Raw genomic sequence first — 21,920 nt, 5'->3', positions numbered from 1 at the left:
TCTGCTCCTTTTTCAACACTGTGCTTCCACCACAGGACCCAACATTCAGCGTGGCATTTGCTTGTTGGTATCTGAATTTGCTTCCTCACGGGAAAAGTATTCGCTCCCCTCTTCCCCTGTGCGCACGGCAGGAACCACCGTCTCCTCCGTGAACTTTGTATTCCTTTCTTCTCTCCCTTCTAGGACAAAAAGCTGGTTTGGCATCTCTTAATTACGGCTTTGTGGATGGCAGTTTGCTGTTCACCTCAACCTTTATTTCCAGTGACATAAAGCATGCGACTGTTGGGCTCCTCTGTTGTTCCAGATGAACCGCCTGTGAGTCAGCGGAGGGTTGGGCACCCGTTGTACTTCCCCATAAATTAGTAAGCGATACCTTGGCTTGAATTACAAGGGTCTTTCAAGAATAATCAGTGCATTTTTGTTGCTGTTTCTTCAAGCTATTTCTCATGTACCGCAGCTGGCATATCGTTTCAACCTTGCGGTAGAACAGAGACAATCACGACACTTTGTACTGCTAATGCCTTTCTTTTTTTGATCCATGAATAATTTTTTCTGCCACTGTAGCAGCTCTCCCAGAATATTAAAAGCCACGCAGCCTCCTGTAACCGTATCAATTCAGCTCTGACGTGAGTTGGAGAGCTGCAGCTCCCGGTGATGTCAATGCATGATTCAGACACATTTTCCTTTATGCTCCCACATCCAGGGCCCGTTCTGCCTCCCTGAGAAGGGGGGAGTTGGCTGAGCTCCTACAAACTCTGCCATAATTCGCCCAGCCCTGCAATTTGCATTCACATTATCTGGAAACTGCCACTTTACTCTGTTCAGCTTGAAGCCTCTTCTCTCCGGAGCCCTGAGGCTCCGCAGTGGGTAGATCCCAGTATCCAGCACCCTGAATGGGATGGATCATCACTGGTGTCCCCTTGTGCTCCTGCAGGATCTCCCCTCCTGGTGGACCCTATGAGACTGATGGCTCCCAGGGCTTCCTCCAGCCCCGAAGCAGCGTCTGCAGAGGCAGGACGGATGGTCCATTAAGAGAGTGAAATTTGGCAGACTGCAGATGTAGGAGATAGCGGGAAAGACACTCCTAACCTGCGGAAGAATTTGGTTCTTGTCATTTTGGCATACACCAGGTTTTGTGGGCAAGTGCCAACATTTCCTTTTAAAATTTTCTCTCATCTGCCTGGGGTTGGTGCAAAGTTCAAGATGTCCCCCATTTCCTCCATGGCTGTACGTGAATGGACCTACTTGCATCGGATGTTCTGTCAATCTTCCAAATTCCTTGATTACACTGAGCGTCCCGGAGGGCAGGATATACGCTGTGTATATTCATAGCTCCTGTTTGTATGTCACCAGAGGTTACCCTCACCCTGTGAACACCCAGTTCTCCTACGCGGCTAACCCAGGGCTGTACATCTGTGGTACAGACTGGCACTTGGCTGCCTCAGTCCTCCAGAAACACAAGCTGAAGACAAGAAACTTCCCTTGATGCACAACTGCAGGGTCTTTTCCTGTCGTTCTCCCTTTGCAGTCAAGTTTGGCAGGGGGGTGATTCACCGAGGACTGTCCCTTCCTGCAATACCAGCAGGAATGCTGCCATGTTCCTTTCTCCCAGCATCGGGGCTTGTCCACTGAGGATCAGGACTGGGTGCCCACAACAGGATCTCACTCCCAAATTTAGCTGCTCCTCATCACGTTCATGTCTACTAATGTCTCTTCACTGTGTTGCAAAGACGGAATGTGAATTATTTTATTAACCTTTACTTGCAATGTGCAACTGTTCCTTTCTGCTGAATAGCTGGAAAAACCAGCGTCTATGCAAATGTGGACCTAAAATGTGGACTTACGCATCTGAGTTGGGTATCTCGTCCTCCTCAAATCCCTACAGAGACATTTGCTCCATCCCCAGGTAGGTATTTCAGACAGGTCCAATGAATCACACTCCAGAAGAGCCTCTTCACTGTCAAAGAACCCTGGTTGACTAATTCAGGCATGGTGAGTGATTCCCACCCTGGGTATCACTCCACAAAGCTGGCTTATTGTGTAGGCATTTTCCATATTTGCTATGTTTTTAATGAAACGGCCAGGCTCAAAGCTTAGTATTTTTATTCTCATGACTCAACACTAACCCTGTCCTGCACTTGGCAATCTTGTTCTCATCTTTGGCCGGAAAACCTGTTTTTTCATAAACATATTTTTTTTTTTCTAACGACTCTGTAAACTACTATCTCTTAAGGACTTTTCATAACTCTTTTGTCAGACTCTCCAGCAAGAAGGGCACTGTCTATACCCAATGCCTCTGGCCCAATCTCCATCAGGCATAGGGATTTCTCCTTCTTCTCTCTGTCTTCTTGTTGTTGGTCTTTTTGGCTTTGAAGTCACCTAAATGTCTATTTGTCCCGTGACTGGGTGCCCTCAGTTGTCCCTATGGTGGGCTCTTTAGATGCCGTAGTATGCAGGCTTAGAGCAGTCAACTCAAAGGCAATGTCTTCTCAGTAACACCAACCCTGCTAACCTCAAAAGCGCTTGCTACTCCATGCTGCCCCATTTCAGGTGCCTTGGACTCCTGCTATCACACAATGTTTCTTTGCTGATCAAAGCCCCATCCTGCAGGACCAGCTTCCCATTCCCCAGAAAACAGGGAACTTCACAGCAGTGGCCTGAAAGGAAAGGGCTCATGGAGCCAAGCCTTACAATCCCATAACCCAGACACATGCTTAAGTCTTGTCTACTTAGCGGCACTGTTGGCTACACTATTTTCATGCCAAATTCAAAGTGTCTGAGAATTCCACTCTGCTCATGTTAAATACCTCCATTTCTATTCAGTGATAAATACAAGGAAGAAGTGAACTAGAAAAGGTTTCTTGGAGGAAGTGGTAAGCCCAGCCTCCCTTGAGCTGTTTTCCATAACTTTGGCTCTCAGCTCTTGACAAACTGACACGTCTTTGTGTAAGGGAGAATCGAGCTCATAAAGTCCGGTTGCAGCATGTATTGATTTTAATGATCCATGTTTTTTAAATTACTGTAGATTATGCACTACAAAGGAGTCATCTTTCTACAGCCATAATTGTAGCTGTTCATCTAATTTTTCCCCAGCAAACCTTCAACGTAAGCTATAACTGAAGTCCAGCTATTATTATTCATGGTGTACATGGCATCACAGTGTGCCAAGTGATTGACTGGATGTTAAAAATATTACTGGCCGCTTCCTCACACCTATTCATTAGCCATACGTCCCACCCAACAGAAACACTGCAAAGATGTAAATACAGTGGAACATGACTTAAAATTATTGCAAGAAGCCCCTTCCTGACTCCTCACAGCGCCCTCCGGCTGGAGAGCCATCTCCGCTTCCACGCACACCTCCTCCAAGGACAGCTGAATAATGGAGCTCCACATCACCCAGAGAACACGAGAGTAAAAAACCTGGTTGTAATAACTAAAACCTTTGACCATTCATGGGCAACAGTAAAAATCAACATGAAATTCACGGGCACTAGCACTTCCAGAGAAGTGCAGTGCTTTTCAGTGAATGGCTCAAATAAATCAGCATGGCTGAATTGTTGCTGACTGCACTAAATTCATTGTACTGTATATGACTTTTCTACTTCAGTGAGAAAGCAAAGCAAGAGGGAATGAAGCAAACTGTCACTCAGGAGAATTCTAGCTCCAATCAACCATTATGGATCAGGAAATCAGGAGATTTTCAAAAGGGCCTCAATTTAGTTCCGGATTTTTGAGGCATAAGACCCAAAGCATAAAATCAAAAGGCGGGGCTGACACAGATATAAGTTTTCCTGCGCAGACCTTTAGTTAGTGCCCAACAGCAGCGTGCACAGACGTGCACAGGCAAAGCAGTCCTTGCTCGTGCAAGGAGCTTGGAAACACAGTTCTGTTTGATCCCAGCAGATTCAGGCTTTTTTCCCCTCAAACTCTTTGGAAATTCGCATCAGGGAAGCTCTACCAGGTCACATCAATGCTCTGCAACTGTGAGAAGCCAGAGAAAAACTGCTTTTAAAAGTCCCCCTTGCTGGATCTTGCACTATTCCACATGAGGGTCCCTTCCACAACCAGCTCAATGTTACAGACCTTTACTGGAAAGCAAATATCCACTGGGTTAGCAGAGGAGATGTTGACAGACCCGAGCTGCTTAGCTACACGTGTCCACATCCCATAATCAGCAGTGGTATTGCTCTTCCACTTGGCATTAATACAACACCCTTGTCAGGGCATAATACTCTGTGCTGAACTTTGGCTTCCATCCTTTCAGGAATTGGGCATCTGCCTTGTAAAACAGCATGGCCGAGCACCAGCTGCCACATTATGAAAGAAGGACGTTCAAAATCAGCCCGGGTGGGACAGGGATCTCTAATCCACCCTGCAAATTCCCTGACACAGTGTGTACGGGTTCCTAGCGCAACCAGGACTCTACCAGCTCAGTCTTTGCTTTTGGGGAAGAATTAAAAAAAACTTTTTATTTCTGTCTTGGCCTCTACTGTTTGGATTTCATTCATCAGGGCAAGGCTTGCTTAGACGCTCTGTAGATCCTGTAGAGCATATACTGTAGAGCATCTACTGGCCACTATGGAGGGGCTGAATTTCTGCCAGCAAAGGACAAAAGAAGCAAGGATTCCCCACAAGAGGACAAAGCAGAGCAGGAAGTGCGTGGTCCTTTCAGGGAGCTGATGGGATGGAGGGAATAGGAGGACGCGTAAGTACAGATCTATCTGTCTTTCATTCTGCAGTGCAGATGCATTAAACTTAAACTGCTTCTTCAGTTATAGCTGCCTGGCATCTAAGACACCCCAGTGAGAGCTCTGTAGTCACTTCTAGGGCCATAAAGACACTTGGGTCTCCAGCAAAGATCTGCTCAATGGCCAGACCATCTCTGATCTCCACAGTGTGGGTCATCTCTGGACATGGACCTCCAGCCCGCCTACATCCCTCAGAGAGGCCTGATTGTACCCTCATCTCTGTTATAGGAGAAATGAACCCAAATGTATGTTCTTACGGGACAGTTGCAAGGGGAGCTAGGCCGTGGTACCCACAAATCCTATCATGAAATGTAAGCTCAAAAAAGGAATAGATTTCCCAAAAGAGAGAACTTGGCCAATACTACCAACCAAATCAAAACCAGCTGGCTGTGGAGGCTGAGCGGTGGCCCATCCCATCATGCTGGGTGAGAAGGCAGGCACCTTTGTCTCACCATGACTGCCAAGACACAGAAATCAAAGCAAGAACTCAACTTCAGTGGCTCATCCCAGCTTTGGGTTTTGGAGGGGACAGCTGGGAAGGGAATGTGTCCTAGCTATGCCATTCTTACCTCTTTTTCCCTCTTGCCAGAACTGGATGTCCACAATTTGGCTCAACATGAACATGAAAGTTAACAGGACTGGTCTTGAAAGGCAAGTGATTTTACTGCAGGTAAGCATGCCACCTCCTCCTTCAGATTAATGCTAACCAGATGGCCAACTGTCTGTAGACTGTTGCTAAAAAACACAGGCTGAAATAATCAGAGAGTCTCTAGGACAGACACAGAAAACTGATATAGAACTGGAAACGTGCCATGAAAAAGCCCAACTAGGGAGAAACTTGGAACTGTGCGCAGGATTGTCTCCAGCACTGGGCAGAAACCTCCTGCGATAAAGCAGGTGGATTGGCAACAGCAGATGGATGGTTTGCACTAAGAACATGAAACCTGCGTTGTGATAACAACTGGAGCTCAGTTCTTCCAAACACCATTTCTGCACGTGCAAACCATGCGCACATGAAAAATGCACCTTCAGAGATGTGGCTTGCAAAGGCCGGTCTGTCCCAATGGGTTGGCATGGGTATGAACTGGAAAAGATGAATGGGACAGACCTTCTCTTTCCGTTAGAGAAAATGATGCTGATGAGACACATAAAAAATGTTTCAAGTAATATGAAGTTATTAATGCTGCGAGGTTTAATTTGGGAATGTGCCCAAAATGTCCATCCCTACTCTGTCAAGGTAAAGAGGATCCAGGCTTTGGGTGCAAAGGGAGATGACACAGATCTGGCTCGCGTTGCTACATAGCGAGGACAGCAGAGTCAGTATTGATTCAGTCATTATTTTTTTTCTGAACAATGGTCTACGGCAAAATCAGTAGGTGTAAAGTATTCCCAGTGGCCCAAAGCAGACATGGCTCGATTCCGCCACATTTTACCCCAAACGAGACACGATATGGGTGAGTTGGGACCTGGTGTTTCTCAGCTTCAGACTAATTCTGCCTAGAAATTAGCTTTGGATTTATTACATGTAACAATTACCTCTTCCTCGCCACCAACCTGCATTTTAACATTTACTACAGCAACTCTCCATCTTTTTGTTACCTCCATAAACATCTAAAAAATATCTTTTTCGTGTAAACACTTTCACCTCTCTGGGGCAGTAAGTCCCAGAATTTTTCTCGGCCTGTGTGTGGAAAAAAAGTATTCCCTTTTATTGCTCTGAACTTCCAAATCGCAATTCCTGTGAAGTTTCCTTGTTAGGGGATATTCCTGATCTAGCTGCTCTGGCTTGTTTGTTCTATGCACTTTTATAATTTCTGTTATTTTCTTCACCTCCTTCTTAAACTTGCCATGGGCTGTTGTAGAGGAGCTTTTCAGGCCCATGATAATTTCTATTTCTGTTTTCTGTGCCTCTTTCTTTTTCTTTCTCCTTCTTGCCTGAGACAGACCGACCAGCACTGTACACAATACACAACTCTCCAAAAATCCCTCATGAATTTCTCCTGTCTTCTAACACCTTGTCCCTGCGCAGGGTTTTTTTTTGGGGGGAGCAGCCTGTGTGCTTTCTGGAAGTGAATTTAGAACATCACAAGCTTTATGAGTAGTGAATATTTTTCTCCCCAACACGCTCTAATTCACATTTATCAACAGTGAACCAAGTGCCTCAGCAACCCTGCAGTCCATTTCCCTCCTATGTTTAAATCTCTCTGCATTCCCTTTCTCCTGTCCCCAATATGTCCAGTTTCTTTGTGTCACCCTCCAATTATATTCCTCACCGCCTACACCAAGCATTGTTAATAAAAAAGCATAAACAACATAGCATCCGGGGCAACAACAAAACCTTGAGAGACCCCCACAAATCATGATATGCATGGGGCTTTACTCAGTGCTTTTTCTCCTCTTAGCCAGACAACAACATCATAAAGAATGGGAGAGATGGGCAAAATGTGCTTCTCCTCTACAGAAAATCTCCCGGGTCAGGACAGCCACTCCTCGATTGACGCCACTCTTTGCTATTCCCTCTTCTTGCTGCAACACCTCAAATCACCCCAAATTCATCCACCACATGCAAGGAGAAGGCACGTTCTTCCCAGCTTGCCAGTCGCCCTGTGATGTCCGATTGCTCTGCTGCCAATTTCATAGAATCATAGAATTGTCTAGGTTGGGAGCGGACCTTTAAGATCATCGAGTCCAACCACCAAACCATCATTTCTGCAGAAAGCCGACAGGAGAGGTATTGGTCGGCGGGGGGAACCGTGTCCAAGACAGCCCCAAGATGCAAGGGCACGATGCCCATCCTGGGGCTGCCCGTGTTGGCCATTACGTGTCTGCCTTTGGACTCCAACTCCAAAGCCACAACCAAGGCAAAAGCAGCAGGCTTCAGGCAAACCCTCATCGCTGCCTTTCTGCCGGGTGCCTGCCTCAGTGCTGCGCGGCCGGGGGAGGAGGAGCAGATCCTGCTCCCTCTCACAACACCGTGGTGTTTAACAGCTGCCTACTGCAGCTTACAGGACATCTCGATCCATAATGAGAAATGCCCACTGCAAGAGAGATAAGTGAGAAGTATAACGCTGGCAATTTCTATGGATGTTGAAGAATTGCAGCAATACACTTCTCCCTCCCTTGCGCGGCCCTTTGGAGAGACCAAACGATTTCCATGGTGTAAACAGAAGGTTCCTAATGGGATTCTGCAGAGCTGGGAAACAAATAGAACAGCCACGCGGAGCATTAAGGAATGCTTTCCAGCCAGCAGAGCCAAAGTGAAACACTCAGACATATAACATTACCAACTGGCTCGCTGCCATGCATCAGATGCAGAAACATTTTTCTCTTTCTCTGACAAGCTGCATCTGTAGCAATCATTATAATTTCTCTTGACATTGCGTCCCACACCTCTTCACGGAGGCAGGACTCAAGCAGCATTCTTCATTTAAATGGTAACTCTGATTTTTCTGGGCTATGGGGATGTAAAGTGTTGCAGCCTGTACCACCAAGGCAGAAGGGAGGGCTGCTGGGGGCTGTGTTTTTCAGGGTGCGCTTTACAGGTTCAACGCTTTCCGTCTCCTGGGGAGGGGGAATCTGAACTTGGCAGCTGGACCTACTCCGATCCGCACCCAGCCCACCAGTAAAAGGCAGGTAGAGATTTGGGGTGTTTGTTAATGACCGGGAAATCCGACTCAAGATTCACATTTGTGTTCGTCTTTGCTCTCCACCGTCATTCACGCTGACAGCAAACCCTACCGAGTCCGCAGGCAGGAGAAAACTCCGCTGCAAAGGCTGGGATTACCATTTAGATTTACCGGCTGAGGAAATCTTACCTACCAATTAGAAACCATTTCTCCCTTCACTCCCAGCGATCAGCCGAGTGGCTGATGTAGCTCTTTGATCTCCTCATCGCATAACAAAGCCTGTTACAGCCTATTATTTTTATTGTAAGCACTTTCTGTTATTTGCCTCTAAAACCGGCTCCCATTTAAATAATAAAAAAAGACTTACTCAACGTGCGCACACCTACGGCAGTGAATAGTCATCATAACCTCGCCGGCTGAAACAAAAGCTGTGGAAATTTCCATCCTTTTGTGCTTTCCTGCCCCAGGCATGTGCTGGCGACGGCACCAACTCTGCCTCCAAAACCAGCCACCGCAGGACCATTTGGCTATGAAACTTCTGGAAAGGCAACCGAAAGCAAGCCACGTAACGCAGCACGTGTGTTGATTGGAAACAAGCCTCAAAGTTGCACAGACCCCCCTTGTCCGCAAGGGAAATCCGGCGCGAGGAGTAATTGCTGGAGTGGGTTAACGCAACCTGGTAACATGCAAAGAGGAGGCAAGCGACAGCTAAGAGATAAATATGATTGATCTAAGGGATAAGGGCAATTAAAGAGGGGTTGCAACATTGATCAAAACGTGTAAGATGGATGGCAAAGAGCTGCCAGACATACCAGTTTCATGGGATAACTGACGACACACAGTTTTTCCTGCATCCAAAGTTGCTGCTGATTAAAACTGGCAAAAGTTATTCTATTTACAGCTGCCTGATGCACTTCAAAAAAGACTTTATGTTGCATTACGATGTGAGATGTAAACGCACGTGGGTGCGTAAAGACTTGACAGTGCAGCAGAGGTTATGACACAAATTAAAAGCCTTCACTTGCCTTTCGGAGGCTCTTTGACACGGCACAGCCCCATGGCCACCACATCTCCTCGTTATTCCCACAGAAATGAGCGCACATTGCGAAGGCGGGAGCGTAGCACCAGACAGGAAGGACGGCAAATGAGGGGAATATATGGCACAAGCACCCACTGGGATGGAGGGAGCTCTGTAGTGATAGGATGAGGGGTAATGGTTTTAAACTGAAAGAGGGGAGATTTAGATGAGATATCAAGAAGAAATTTTTCACTCTGAGGGTGGTGAGCCCCTGTCCCAGGTTGCCCAGAGAAGCTGGGGCTGCCCCATCCCTGGAGGGGTTCAAGACCAGGTTGGACGGGGCTTGGAGCAGCCTGGTCTGGTGGGAGGTGTCCCTGCCCAGGGCAGGGGGTTGGAACTGGATGGTCTTTGAGGTCCCTTCCAACCTAAACCATTCTATGATCTATGATTCCGTCTCTTCACCAAAGCCACCTTACTGTCACCCCAGAGAGGTGGCAATAAAAGCTCGGCTTTATTTTGCACCCCCGCGCTGACAGAAGTGACAGGCAGTGAGCAGGAATGGGACGTGGGGCAAGGCACAGACACACGTGCTTTGGGGATTATTGCTGCCTGGAAATTACTCTACTTTTCCATGCATGACCCAAACAAAAATAAGTCCTCAGATAACCTGCACCCTTGACCCACATCCACAAAATAAGGTACAAAGACAGTATTTTGGGGAGGGGGGAAGCAGATTCTGGTTGACCGGCTGCAAGAGGGTTGAGCACATCCAGTAAGAGGCATGGGAAGAAGTAAGAAACTGCAGCTCTGACATTAACTTTTTGCAGTGCCAGTACATAGGTATAGCCTAGGTTGTTGGTGAAGCAAACTCTTGGTTAGCAGAGAGTCCCTGGAAACAAAAAAAGTGTTAAATTTATTTATGGTTCCCAAAAGGGTTGGGGTCTCTGAGGTCCAAACAGAACCTTTGTGCCAAAGACCACCAACCTTTAAGCAAAGGCGGTCCAACATTATCTCATGCTGCAATTAAAGGCAAAGACGCTTTGCAATGCCCCAGAGAAGTTTGCATGGGCGAGGGTAATTCCAACACCTTCTGGCTGTTCAATCTTTTTATCTTTTCTAATGCTAACTTTTGACACAATTTCCTACATTTTTACAAAACGTGATAAGAGGGAAGGAGATGGCAGAGATGGTTCCACAAGTACTCCAGAATCCGAGCGGCTGGGGAAAGCCCACACAGGCTCCATCTCCTGGGGCCAAATCCTCCAGGAGGAGAACTGGCCACGTTGGGGCACTCTTTCCCCAAAGCCACATCCCAGACTCCAAAGAAACTCTCTTCCAAATCTCTAATTCGCTTTTCAAAACATGAAGGTTTCATATTCTCATTTGCTGGATCTTTTGATGGCAGCACAATGTGTTTTTAACCTCACCCAGAAAAACTGTTGAAGTGGGGTTGTTTGCTAAGAAGGGGAAAAAACGTCATCCTCCAGAAGTACACAACCTAAATCTAAAGGGTTAAAACTAGGCTCAGTAACAGGCATCCATCCACCCGTCTGCATACCACAGACAAACACATTTTAAGATCAGCATCAGTTCTTAAAAAAGATCCGTCCCATACCTTCAGCATATTTACTCCAGTTATTTGACATTGTTCTGAAAACCTCCTTCATGCCGTATTCATCTTATCTGCTACTGTAATTCACAGATTTTATTTTCCACTATATTTTTAATTTATATCATGTTTTATTTACACTACTGTCTTTTATGAAACCCCAAATTTCAAAACTGACATGAGCATTACACACATAAAGTAGACTTCTTATTATCAACATGGCATAGGAGACAAAAAATGACAGGAATAAATCTTAGGTTTTATGTTGGCGAGACGTTCTGCAAAGTAAGTGACATTTCTCAGCAATACAAATTGTACATTAAAAGATAATTTTCAGAACATGATACCAGCTATGGAGTGCAGCACCATTACGCAAAGTAATATCGAAGCTGTGCTTTAGCAAATGCTGTTTTTATGTTGTACCAGTTTAGCATCAAGATTGCATCAGGTCTTGCGAGCAGACTTTGGAGTGATTAAGTTTACTGTGCACAAAAGCCAGTTACTTGGCAAACTGTCAACACGGCGTAATTGATATTTTAATTACACTACTAATACATACATGCTGTTCACAATGAGCCTCCTCATTGGTGTTACACCAACTGCGTATTTATAGCACTGATTATTGTGCCAAAGAAGTTTGCTTAAACGCAAACTTAAATGCAATTGGTAATATTTTAAATTGCCATAAAAGCCAACCAAATTCTTCCGCAAATGCTTAACGGCAGGCAACGCGCAGCCCAGTGCAAACAAGAGGGACCATCTCACTTGACATCTGTTCAGGGGATAACCGCGGTTACGGCACGGTTATTTTATGGCTGATAAGGCGACTCTTTAACTAGTGGGACTGCCCCGGAGCCACCGGCTTATCAGAAAGATAGTGGCCAACTGAAAGGAGAGGAAAGGAAAGATTAGGAGGATGAATTTCTATGGAATAGTTAAAAGGTGCAGCACAACCAGATGGCCACGTAGCGCAGAGACCACGTTGGGATGGGACCTGCTGTCTTTCCGGCCAAGCGATGAGTAGGGGGAGATAAGGACTCAGTTTGCAGCACAAAACCAAGAGAGACACCGACATTTCTACAGCCAGACCGACACACACACGCGTTGCCTCCCACTGTGCAAGACCCTTCCAGGGCGGTACAATGTGGTGCTGTAGGTAGGAGCACATTTTAATGCTTTCCTACATCCCCTTGTCATGGGACAGAAAGAAAAGGGTGGACACGAGCATGTAGCAGCAGCTGCAGCATGAAGAAGGATGGATGGGGAAAAAAAAACCTAGACCAGAGGCGCAATCGACAGGGTGTGTGAGCAGCAGATCTCCTGTGCACCTCTGGCAATTACTTTCCACCTGGATATTATTTTTCTATCTTGCCTCTGTAGGTAGTAAGTTCTCCAAGGGAGGGGTATCTCCTCCCCGTAGGTTTTGCACCGTGTCAAGCACCTGTGACCCTGGCCCAGGTACGTATAATGTACATGACATTACAATTGTACATGTACATACACAGCATTGAACTGTAATAACCATCATCATCATCGTGATGCAATAATAAAGAGCAAAAGTAATTTATAGGAAAATCTCCTAAGGGTGAGACCTTCTAGAGGAGGCAGTAATCCCACAGAACTCATCCTTTGAGAGGTGCCAGGTGGAATTTGTCATAGCGTGGGCAGGATCCCCCCAGGCACTGGCTGGCAGAAACCTGCAAAGCTCAGGAAGACCTTTGCCACCTCCCAGGAAACACCAAGCCCTTTGTGTATCGCAGGTCTTGGAGCCAACCTCCATACAGATACGTCAAAGGGAAACTGGGCCTGAGAGATGCTGACCATCAGCCAGGCCCTTCAGCCATCTGTAACATTTGGAGGCTGCAATCAAACCTCTTTTCTCAGAGCATCCGGGCTGTTAGAATCATAGAATGGCTTGAGTTGGAAGGGACCTTAAAGATCACCTAGTCCCACCTCCTGCCCTGGGCAGGGACACCTCCCACCAGACCAGGCTGCTCCAAGCCCCGTCCAACCTGGCCTTGAACCCCTCCAGGGATGGGGCAGCCACAGCTTCTCTGGGCAACCCGGGCCAGGGGCTCACCACCCTCACAGCAAAGAATTTCTTCCTGAGATCTCATCTAAATCTCCTTTCTTCCAGTTTGAAGCCATTCCCCCTTGTCCTATGGCTCCCCTCCCTGATCCAGAGTCCCTCCCCTTCTTTCCCGGAGCCCCTTTAGGGACTGGAAGGGGCTCTAAGGTCTCCCTGGAGCCTTCTCTTCCCCAGGCCGAACAACCCCAAGAAGGTCTGCAGATAGAACACACACTTTATAAAGCACCAAGCAGGGGATACTCTGCTGCTGTCACAGAGTTGGGACCTGACAGTGACTCCCATCACCCCAACTCTCTCCCGGCAGCACTTGGCAGGGACCACTCATCTGCACCAGCGATGTGAAAAGAAGGGCTGCCGCTCTGCAGGGAGCTCGTGGTGGTGTTTGGGATGACTGGGAAGCTCAGGGAGGACCTTTTCCACAGAAGAAGAGTATTCCCATAGGGACCTGCGCTCCTGCCTGCAGGCACCAGCCCTGAGAGCACAGGCAGGAGCAGCAGCATTCCTGCTCCCCCCCCGGCCCCGAACGCAGCGAGCTCAGCCATCAGTTCTGAAACTTCAGAAAGTAACTATCCATACGTGCCCTTTCCTCTGAGAAAAGCAGGTTTTTAAATACATACAAGAACAATCTACTCTTTGATTGGGAATCTTGTCTCGCAGGTTCCGACCTGGAGTGAAATTTTATGACCAAGCGATAGAGCTCGGGGGGAGGCGCGGAGGGAAGGGGGGGGGGGGGTTTCAAATGAAAATGCCAACAGATACTTAAAGCCAGAAGCATGTGTGGGTGTTGCTAAATTAAGCTCGCAAGTAGGTGGGGCAAATGCCTTAAACGAGTTTGTGAAGGTAAAATAACGTTCATTAAAAATAGAAAAACAACTGAAAAAATATCCTTTGTATTCAACTTCACACTCGTACATCATAATGTTCCAGTAAAAGCCCATTTTCCCTTGAGATAATAAAAGAATTGAATTTTTCCTTATCGGTCATCTATTTTTCTAGCTAAAGCTATTACTCCCTCTCTGCGGTTGCTAGGCAACAAGAAATATTAATAGCAGCTTTTATTAGCTTAGCTTTAGCAGTGGAGTACCAGAATGAGAAAATGGAAAACATAAATGTGTTACATAAATCTTTCAACCTTTCAGGGTTTGTGTTAGTCTCTGTTTTCATAATGATTTATTGAAGTGATGGTTCATTTATGAGAAAAAGGAGTGTGAAATAAGAAAACGGAACATTACCCTGAAGGACTGTTTGAAAATAAATAATTATAGGAGGTGAAGAAAAGCTGTTTAAAACCATTTTTCTGAGTTTTATAAAATTTAAAAAGACATATTTCTTTCATTTATTGCCTCTGAGAAAAACACTAGCAGGGAATTGCAAACAGGGCTCCGTTTAATACAAAGAACCCTTTATGTATGGTTCTATTATTACTATTTTCCAGCAAGGGCTCACGTTCGGGACTTTAGTTTTTAAATACTGAACCATTAATAAGCAGAAAGACAAATTAGTCCAAACCTAAAGCACACAACAACACAAAATTGCAAGTGCGAACTTCTCCCGGACTGAAACACGGGGGACTCCGCTAAGTTTTTGCTGCCGGTGACGCGCTGCCAGCCTGCGGTGTGCCGGGGCCGGCTGAGCATCGCCCAACTGCAGCTCCTGCTTCTTTGTCTATTTATTAAGCCTCTTCCGATGAGCCCGAACTTGCTCTAAAGGGCATCACTGCCTGCACGTTGCACGGGGATACAGGTTACTTTAAATAACTTATTTTAACAGGCAGTAGTTTAAAATTATTGAAACGTTTAGGCATTGGAAGTATTTACCGCCTACATGTAAGCTGTATCGTCCACTGGGATCATGCATTTCCAACGACTTAGATAAAAGACTGGCATTCTTACTGGGTTTCTGTGTCAACATCGAATCGGTTTCTTTCTTATATCCTTTATCAGAAAACTTTTCACACTTGCTGACTCTGTACAGCCACGTCTAACCGTGTTGCTCACCGCACCCTGACCACCTTCCCAGGTGGGCCACCCAGAGAAAACTGCTGCCTTTCCTCATTGCTCTCCACAACTCCCTGAAAGGGGGGGGAAGCCGGGGGGGGTGGTCTCTTCTCCCAAGGAACAGGCGATAGGACAAAAGGAAATGGCCTCAAGCTGCGCCGGGGAGGTTTAGGCTGGACATTAGGAAAAATCTCTTCACCGAAAGGGTTCTCAAGCATTGGAACAGGCTGCCCAGGGAAGCAGCTGAGGCACCATCCCTGGAGGTATTTAAAAGACGGGTAGACGTGGTGCTTAGCGATATGGTATAGATTAGTGACAGTTTTTGTCAGAGTTAGGTTGATGGTTGGACTTGATGATCTGGAAGGTCCTTTCCAACCTAGACAATTCTATGATTCCCACTGCCTCCAGCTCGGGCTGTAAATAAGAAATTCTGTGTTTGACGGGGAGCAGTGGTCTTGGGAAGGATGGGAGCTGGGGAGAAACCTACGGAGCCAAGAAAGCTGGCTGAGGGGGCTGTTCTTGCAACCTGCCTGCAGGAAGACCTCCCTTGAGGTCTTCTGGTGGGCACCAGAGAGGATGCTCCTCCTTGGAGCCCTACGCCATCCCCACAGCCCGAGCATGCACACCCCAGCTCTGGGAAGGGGCTACTTATTCTGTGTCTCGTGAGGAAGACAGGCAGGTAGGTTACCGTTGAGCTATTTTACTGTTTTCCTCTCTCTCCCACAGCAAAGCCCCGTAGCATTGGGGAACAGCTATTCAGGTTGCAAAGTCAACCCACAAACTGTTCAGGAATTTCAGGGTTGCACTCGTCCTTGCTACTACAATTCTGTCCCCTTTAGTCTCTTCCCTCTGCATAAGCAGGTTCCATAGGTCCTGGAATTTCCATGGAAATTTGACATTCCATAGGTCCTGGAATTTCCACGGAAATTTACCATTTTTACACCATGAATGTGTTTTTCGTCACTGGAGATTTTTACTATTTTTCAAATCATCTGTTTTCACTCAGTGAACTGAAACGAAGAACTTCCAGGCTGTGGCTGCAGCCTTTTTTTTCACTTGAGCTGATGCTCCAGCTTCCTGCGAGCAGAAAAAAGTTATCCCACTGGGCTCAAGGAAATGTTAGTGCCTTTAAAATAGTCACAAAGCTCTCTCATTAGGAGGAGCACCAGGAAGATGCAGACACCGGCGTAGTTGCCAGTCTCTCCAATCAAACTCTACATACCTGCTACAAAGCCGATGTTTGCTCGTAACAGCTGCCACTTGTCCAAAATGATGCAAAAATAGATGGCACTGCCCTAATTTCATAGAATCATAGAATCCTAGAATGTTTCGGGTTAGAAGAGACGTTAAAGATCATCCAGTCCCACCCCCCCAGGTTGCTCCAAGCCCCGTCCAACCTGGCCTTCAACACCTCCAGCGATGGGGCAGCCACAGCTTCTCTGGGCAACCTGGGCCAGGGGCTCACCACCCTCACAGCAAAGAATTTCTTCCTGATATCTCATCTAAATTTCCCCTCTTTCAGTTTAAAACTGTTCCCCCTCATCCTATGGCTCCCCTCCGTGATCCAGAGTCCCTCCCCATCTCTCCTGGAGCCCCTTTAGGGACTGGAAGGGGCTCTAAGGTCTCCCCGGAGCCTTCTCTTCTCCAGGCTGAACCCCCCCAGCTCTCTCAGCCTGTCCTCACAGCAGAGGGGCTCCAGCCCTCCCAGCATCTCTGTGGCCTCCTCTGGCCCTGCTCCAACAGGTCCATGTCCTTCCTGTGCTGAGGACTCCAGAGCTGCATGCAGGAAGCAGCTGCGGTCTTTCGCCCGGCCATGTCAGAGCAGGGAAGGGGGAGAGCGGCTGCAGCCCCACAACACGCACCACGGGGAAAAGCAGCTGATTTTTCGGCACGCCCCAGCATGGCAACGTCCTTTGACCAGGTTTGAAGGAGCACAAAGTTTTGGGGCTTCTGAGCAGTGGTGGCAGGCAGAGCTCATGGTCCCCCCAGCCCCACACAGCACCCAGGTACCGGGCACCGTCCCCCCCGGTAAGTAGAGATACCCCCAGCGCGCTCAGCCGCTGTCTAATACTTATGTAAATACGTTTGTGCTGCGTTGGAGATTCTTGGGCTCTGACCTTGATCGCCCTTTGTTTCTGTCAAATATGTTCTGCCAATTCCCTTCTGAAATCTCATTTATTCACAGCAGCTCCTTCACCTGCTGGCGATCGCCACCGATTCACGGCGTTTCTCTGCCCCCTCCCCTCTCTTTCCCCAGGTCCCAGCCCAGCAGCTCTCCCTGCGGACCCCTGGCGGGCTCAGCATCCCCTCGTCCACACCATAACACTGCTGGGATGTTCACAGCAGGCAAAGTCGCTCTCTTTTCAAGGAAAACATCTTTTTTCCTCTTTGATTATTTTTTCCTTGATATTCCCATTTCTCAATTGAAAATCACATCTCTCCTATTTTCTTTCTTTTCTACCATTCCTCCTCTTTCCCCCGTCTTTTCCCAAAGCAAAAGAGAGGCCAGTAGAAAAAAATAACCCACTGTATTAAGATTTTCCCCTTTGTTTCTTGTCACCCCCAGAAAAAATTAAAAGCCTTCCTCAAATGCACCAGCCCCCGCTCCTCCCCAGCCTCCCTGCGCCTGGTTCCATTGGCCTTCCTAACATCACATCTTAGAATCATAGAATGGTTATAGTTAGAAGGGACCTTAAAGATCACCTGGTTCCAGCCCCCCGCCACGGGCAGGGCCACCTCCCGCTAGACCAGGTTGCTCCAAGCCCCGTCCAACCTGGCCTTGAACCCCTCCAGGGATGGGGCAGCCACAACCCTTCTTTGCCTACTCTTGTCCACCTCTTGTCCTGCTTCTCTCCTCTCCAGCTCCCTGCATCCCACCTTCCGCATTTGAAAACTCCCTTGACTTCTAAAAACTGATGGAAATAAATACTTAATAACAATAATAATAATAATGATGAAATAAAGTGACAGAAACAGCAGTGAAGACCCATGTGATGGAAATGTGGAGCTGGTCCGCGGGGCACAGAGAAGCATGTCCTGGCTTAGCAGAGGCCACTGATGCGGAGGGTGCTCTGGATGATGATGATTAAGGGATAAGGAAATATAGAGGTGACAGTGGCTTTGGTTTTTCTCCATCAGGTTACAGCTCCTTTGCTCAAATGAGGGGCTCCAGCTCCTGACACCCCACAGATGGGCTGGAGCCCCAGTTGGGTTTGGCGCACAGCAACCCCCCCTTCCCTCCCCAGCTCTCATCCTGCCATGGGAATTTCTGTGCTGATTTAAACCCGCTCTGACTTGGTATTTATCTGTACCAACCTCAGCAATTCTATGATTCTATGATTCTATGTATAATGAGAGCACCAGCCTCCTCCCTTGCAGAGGCACTGGGAGGCTGGATTCAACCTAGGGATAATGCTGGGACATCCCAGGACAAAAGACACGCCAAAGGGGACAGCAACCTGCACCTGTATTTTCCTTATTCAGTTCTGAGCTGTAGAGGAAAACACCAGTCCCATAGCTCTCAGCGAGCCCTAGCTCATGTCTTTTCAGCAGCTGGAGATTTTTTCATGAGGATGCCTGAAAAAAATCCCAAGGCTCAAGCTACGTTTTTAGAGGAAAAGTCTAACCAACGTCTAAACATTTTACCTTGACTCGTGTGTCATTTGTCACTGCATAAAACCCAAAAACATGGCAGCCAACGCAGGAAATAGCTGTGTATGAAAAAAAACCAGTACGAACTACAGAGTAGCAGCAAGGAGAGAGGCTCCCAGCTCCAGCATTTGCATGAGCAACGTCGGTCCTGGAACAAAGACAAATCCTCGGCACGCCGCCTCTGCATCACTCCCAGGCCGGCTTCCCGCCGCCGCCCGCGCAACGATAAATCCTCTCTTTTGGGGAAGTGTCAGCAAACAAGCCCCTTCCTTGCTCTGCTGCAAACACCCACCCGAAGGGGACGACTTTTGGGCAGGGCGGCAGCACGTTGCGCGCCCTGCGCCGTCACGCAGCGATGCCCAAAGCACGGATGGCTACTTGGGGCCACCAGCGAGCGGGCTACAACTCAACAGGCACGGGGGCAGGAAGTATGGACCAAATGAGGTTAAAAATCTGCCCTGTCTCTGGGATTTTATTGTGCCCTCGTGCGTGCATTGCTCCCATTGCCGCTAACAAGAGTCATACATGTGCTACGGGGTGAATGCTGCCATCATGGGCTGGTGCCAGAGTAAGGTAGAACTTGATTCAGGCATCCAAAAAAAAAAAAAAAAAAAGGGATTAGAAGGTGTTACCTTTCAGCAGAAGAAGTCTGGCAGAGTGGAAAAAAGTCTTTGACAAGAGGGCACGACCGGATTTAATTTTGACCTAAAACCGCACCACAGTTCACTCCCCGATCCGCTTCCTTTGCTGCTGGGACTTCTGACGACGTATTACAGCTCCAAGGGTTTCCACTCAAAACTAAACAGTTTCAATTCACTATCGGCTGGAAAATTCAGGGTTCACTGGATTTTTTATTTTCATGGTAAGGGGCAAACAAATCTTAATCTCTCTATTCTACATTTACAGCCCACTAAGCCCCCTTCTTATCTCCTCTGGCTCAGTCCTGATTTATTGTCACGATGCTGCATTTGTAAAACAGTACCATAAAGTAAGAAAGAGAACATTTCCCAAGGACTACTCCAAAATAAATTATTTCAGACGTACAGAAGCTGCTTAATAAATCCCACTATTCTTCTTTCTCTAGGTATTTTAGAAAGTGATTTATAAGTGCAATATCGCCTCTCAAAAATGAGACAATCAACACAGGATAAAATTATCGTGTTATGAAAATAGGGGTCAGGCAAAGGGGCTGTGCTTTAAATTAAACCCAGGAAAAATATTTCACCTGAAATTGACTCTTTTTGTCTCAGAAATGAATGTTTTAATCACCTAAGAACCTAAAAGAGGCCTAAGTAATATTTAATTCCATAGAAATATGCCTGTGTTCAATATTGATGGGCAGAACATGATATTTTTCTTAAACACACTAACAATGAAACTTGGAGATGCATCACGACTTTAGAAAGCCTTGGATTTTCCTAGACTGAGAGATAATATTCCATTTAAATATTTAAATATCGCTACCTTTCAGACCGTTATCTATTCAAGCAATCAACACCAAATGTTCTCCAGCTCTCGCGGTGGCAGACTCCCAGGCACGCTATTTAAGTAAAATTAACTCTTGATATCGATGCCTTCCAACCGCACCCGTGAAAATCAATGATCTTAGAGAGAAACAATGTAGAAAACTAACCATAGGGCTAAATCCGTTAAAGAGGAAAATATTATTAAACAGGAACAGTATTAATTCAATACCACTGTCAAAATCAAGTCACAACCTTTCCTCGGTGCTGCTGATGCAGAAGCGTCGTAAGGTCTAATTAGCGCTGAAGTTTCGTCCCAAAGCTGCACTTTACCTCATTATCCCTGCCTTATTTATTCCTACGGAAGAGTCATTTGAAACTTCGCGAGGTATCCCCTTGCCACGGCGTAAGCCAAGAGGCAATTTGAGTTTGCAAGTGCAAGAGGGATCTTGTTCCCCTCGAAATCAATAGGACAGCTTTCCCTTCCTGGAGCATCCCTGCTTCTCCCCCTGACGGTGCCAGGGCCAGCCTGGCAGCGGGACGTGGGGTGATAGACTGGTGGCTTTCCCAGCAGGGGAGAGGACGCGGGGCATTGGGTCTATGAACTTGGGGCTTTGGCTGGTCACCGTCACACGGGATTGGAGCACATGCACTTCGCACAGTTCAGTGAGGATATTAAAAACAATCTCCCCCCCTGCTCTTGAGTCGTTAATAAGGCTCAGGAAGACACCAAACTGGAAACATAAAATTGACACCATCAGCATGGCCATGCACGTGACTGCAGCCTCTCCCACTGCACCCCGACCTTGGCGGGCAGCAGAGCAGCGAGGCTGGTCACCAGCTCTTCCCAACCCCCAGTGCCAACATCTCATCAATAACATCCTTCTACATTCAACTGAACTCACAACACGACGTACGGAGCGGCTTTAATGGAAGACAGTAGGAGAGGAAAGGCACTGACCGTGGGTAGCTGGCTGGAGAGAAGATGCCCATCCTGACTCAACATGTTGGAGACCATGATGGCTGGCAGGTCCATGTTCTGGTAGGGGTAGGCTGGTATCAGGCTGTTGGGAGGGAGGCTGTGGCACAGGGAGTGATATCCAGTTTCGTGGTCCACCAAGTGCAGGAGGGAAGGGTCAGGGAGATTAGGAGGCGTTATGGGAGGGATCTCATAGTCTTCATTATTGTCATTCTGACTGTTATACGTCTAAAACAGAAAAAACATTTTGCAATGCGTCACTGCCTCGTTGCTTCAGCAAAGTGATTATTTGTGTAAGAAACACAAAAGTACATTCCAGTGAAAATGGTTTTGTTTTAAACACAGAATTACCTAGGTCAGAAGGGACCTTTCAGATCATCGAGTCCAACCACCAACCCAACACTGACAAAACCACCACTAAACCATATCTCTAAGCACTACGTCTACCCGGTCTTTTAAATACCTCCAGGGATGGACATCTCCAGTCCTGGACACCAGCAGGTCCTAACTACGCAGGAGCCAGGCAGCGCGTGTGGCAGGGCTGCACCATCCTTCAGGGACACCATGGGTTCTCACACACCTCAGATCTGCCTGGGGCACCTGCACTGCTCCCCTCTCCCATCCTCCATCCCTCCAGTGCTTCTTTAGCTCACCAAAACCTCAGCAGAGCCCTCCCCACCCGGACGGGAGCCAGTGAGCGATGCTCGCAGAGCCCGTGGCCACAAAAGGGTACAGCC

General features: G+C 47.3%; 1 protein-coding gene across 4 annotated transcripts in view; it reads right to left on the bottom strand.

The window, feature by feature from the left end:
- The window catches only part of TOX2 (TOX high mobility group box family member 2), a 154,928-nt gene that overhangs the window by 43,254 nt on the left and 89,754 nt on the right, over nucleotides 1–21,920 (bottom strand). For all 4 annotated transcript variants that reach the window (XM_054218434.1, XM_054218435.1, XM_054218437.1 and 1 more), the window contains exon 3: nucleotides 21,166–21,411. In XM_054218434.1, the coding sequence (XP_054074409.1) occupies nucleotides 21,166–21,411 (246 nt within the window). The remainder of the gene's footprint in view (nucleotides 1–21,165; nucleotides 21,412–21,920) is intronic.

Source organism: Rissa tridactyla, chromosome 12 (genome assembly GCF_028500815.1).
Source record: "Rissa tridactyla isolate bRisTri1 chromosome 12, bRisTri1.patW.cur.20221130, whole genome shotgun sequence".
In the NCBI taxonomy this organism is placed as follows: domain Eukaryota; kingdom Metazoa; phylum Chordata; class Aves; order Charadriiformes; family Laridae; genus Rissa; species Rissa tridactyla.
This window is presented reverse-complemented; position numbering and strand designations above follow the sequence as displayed.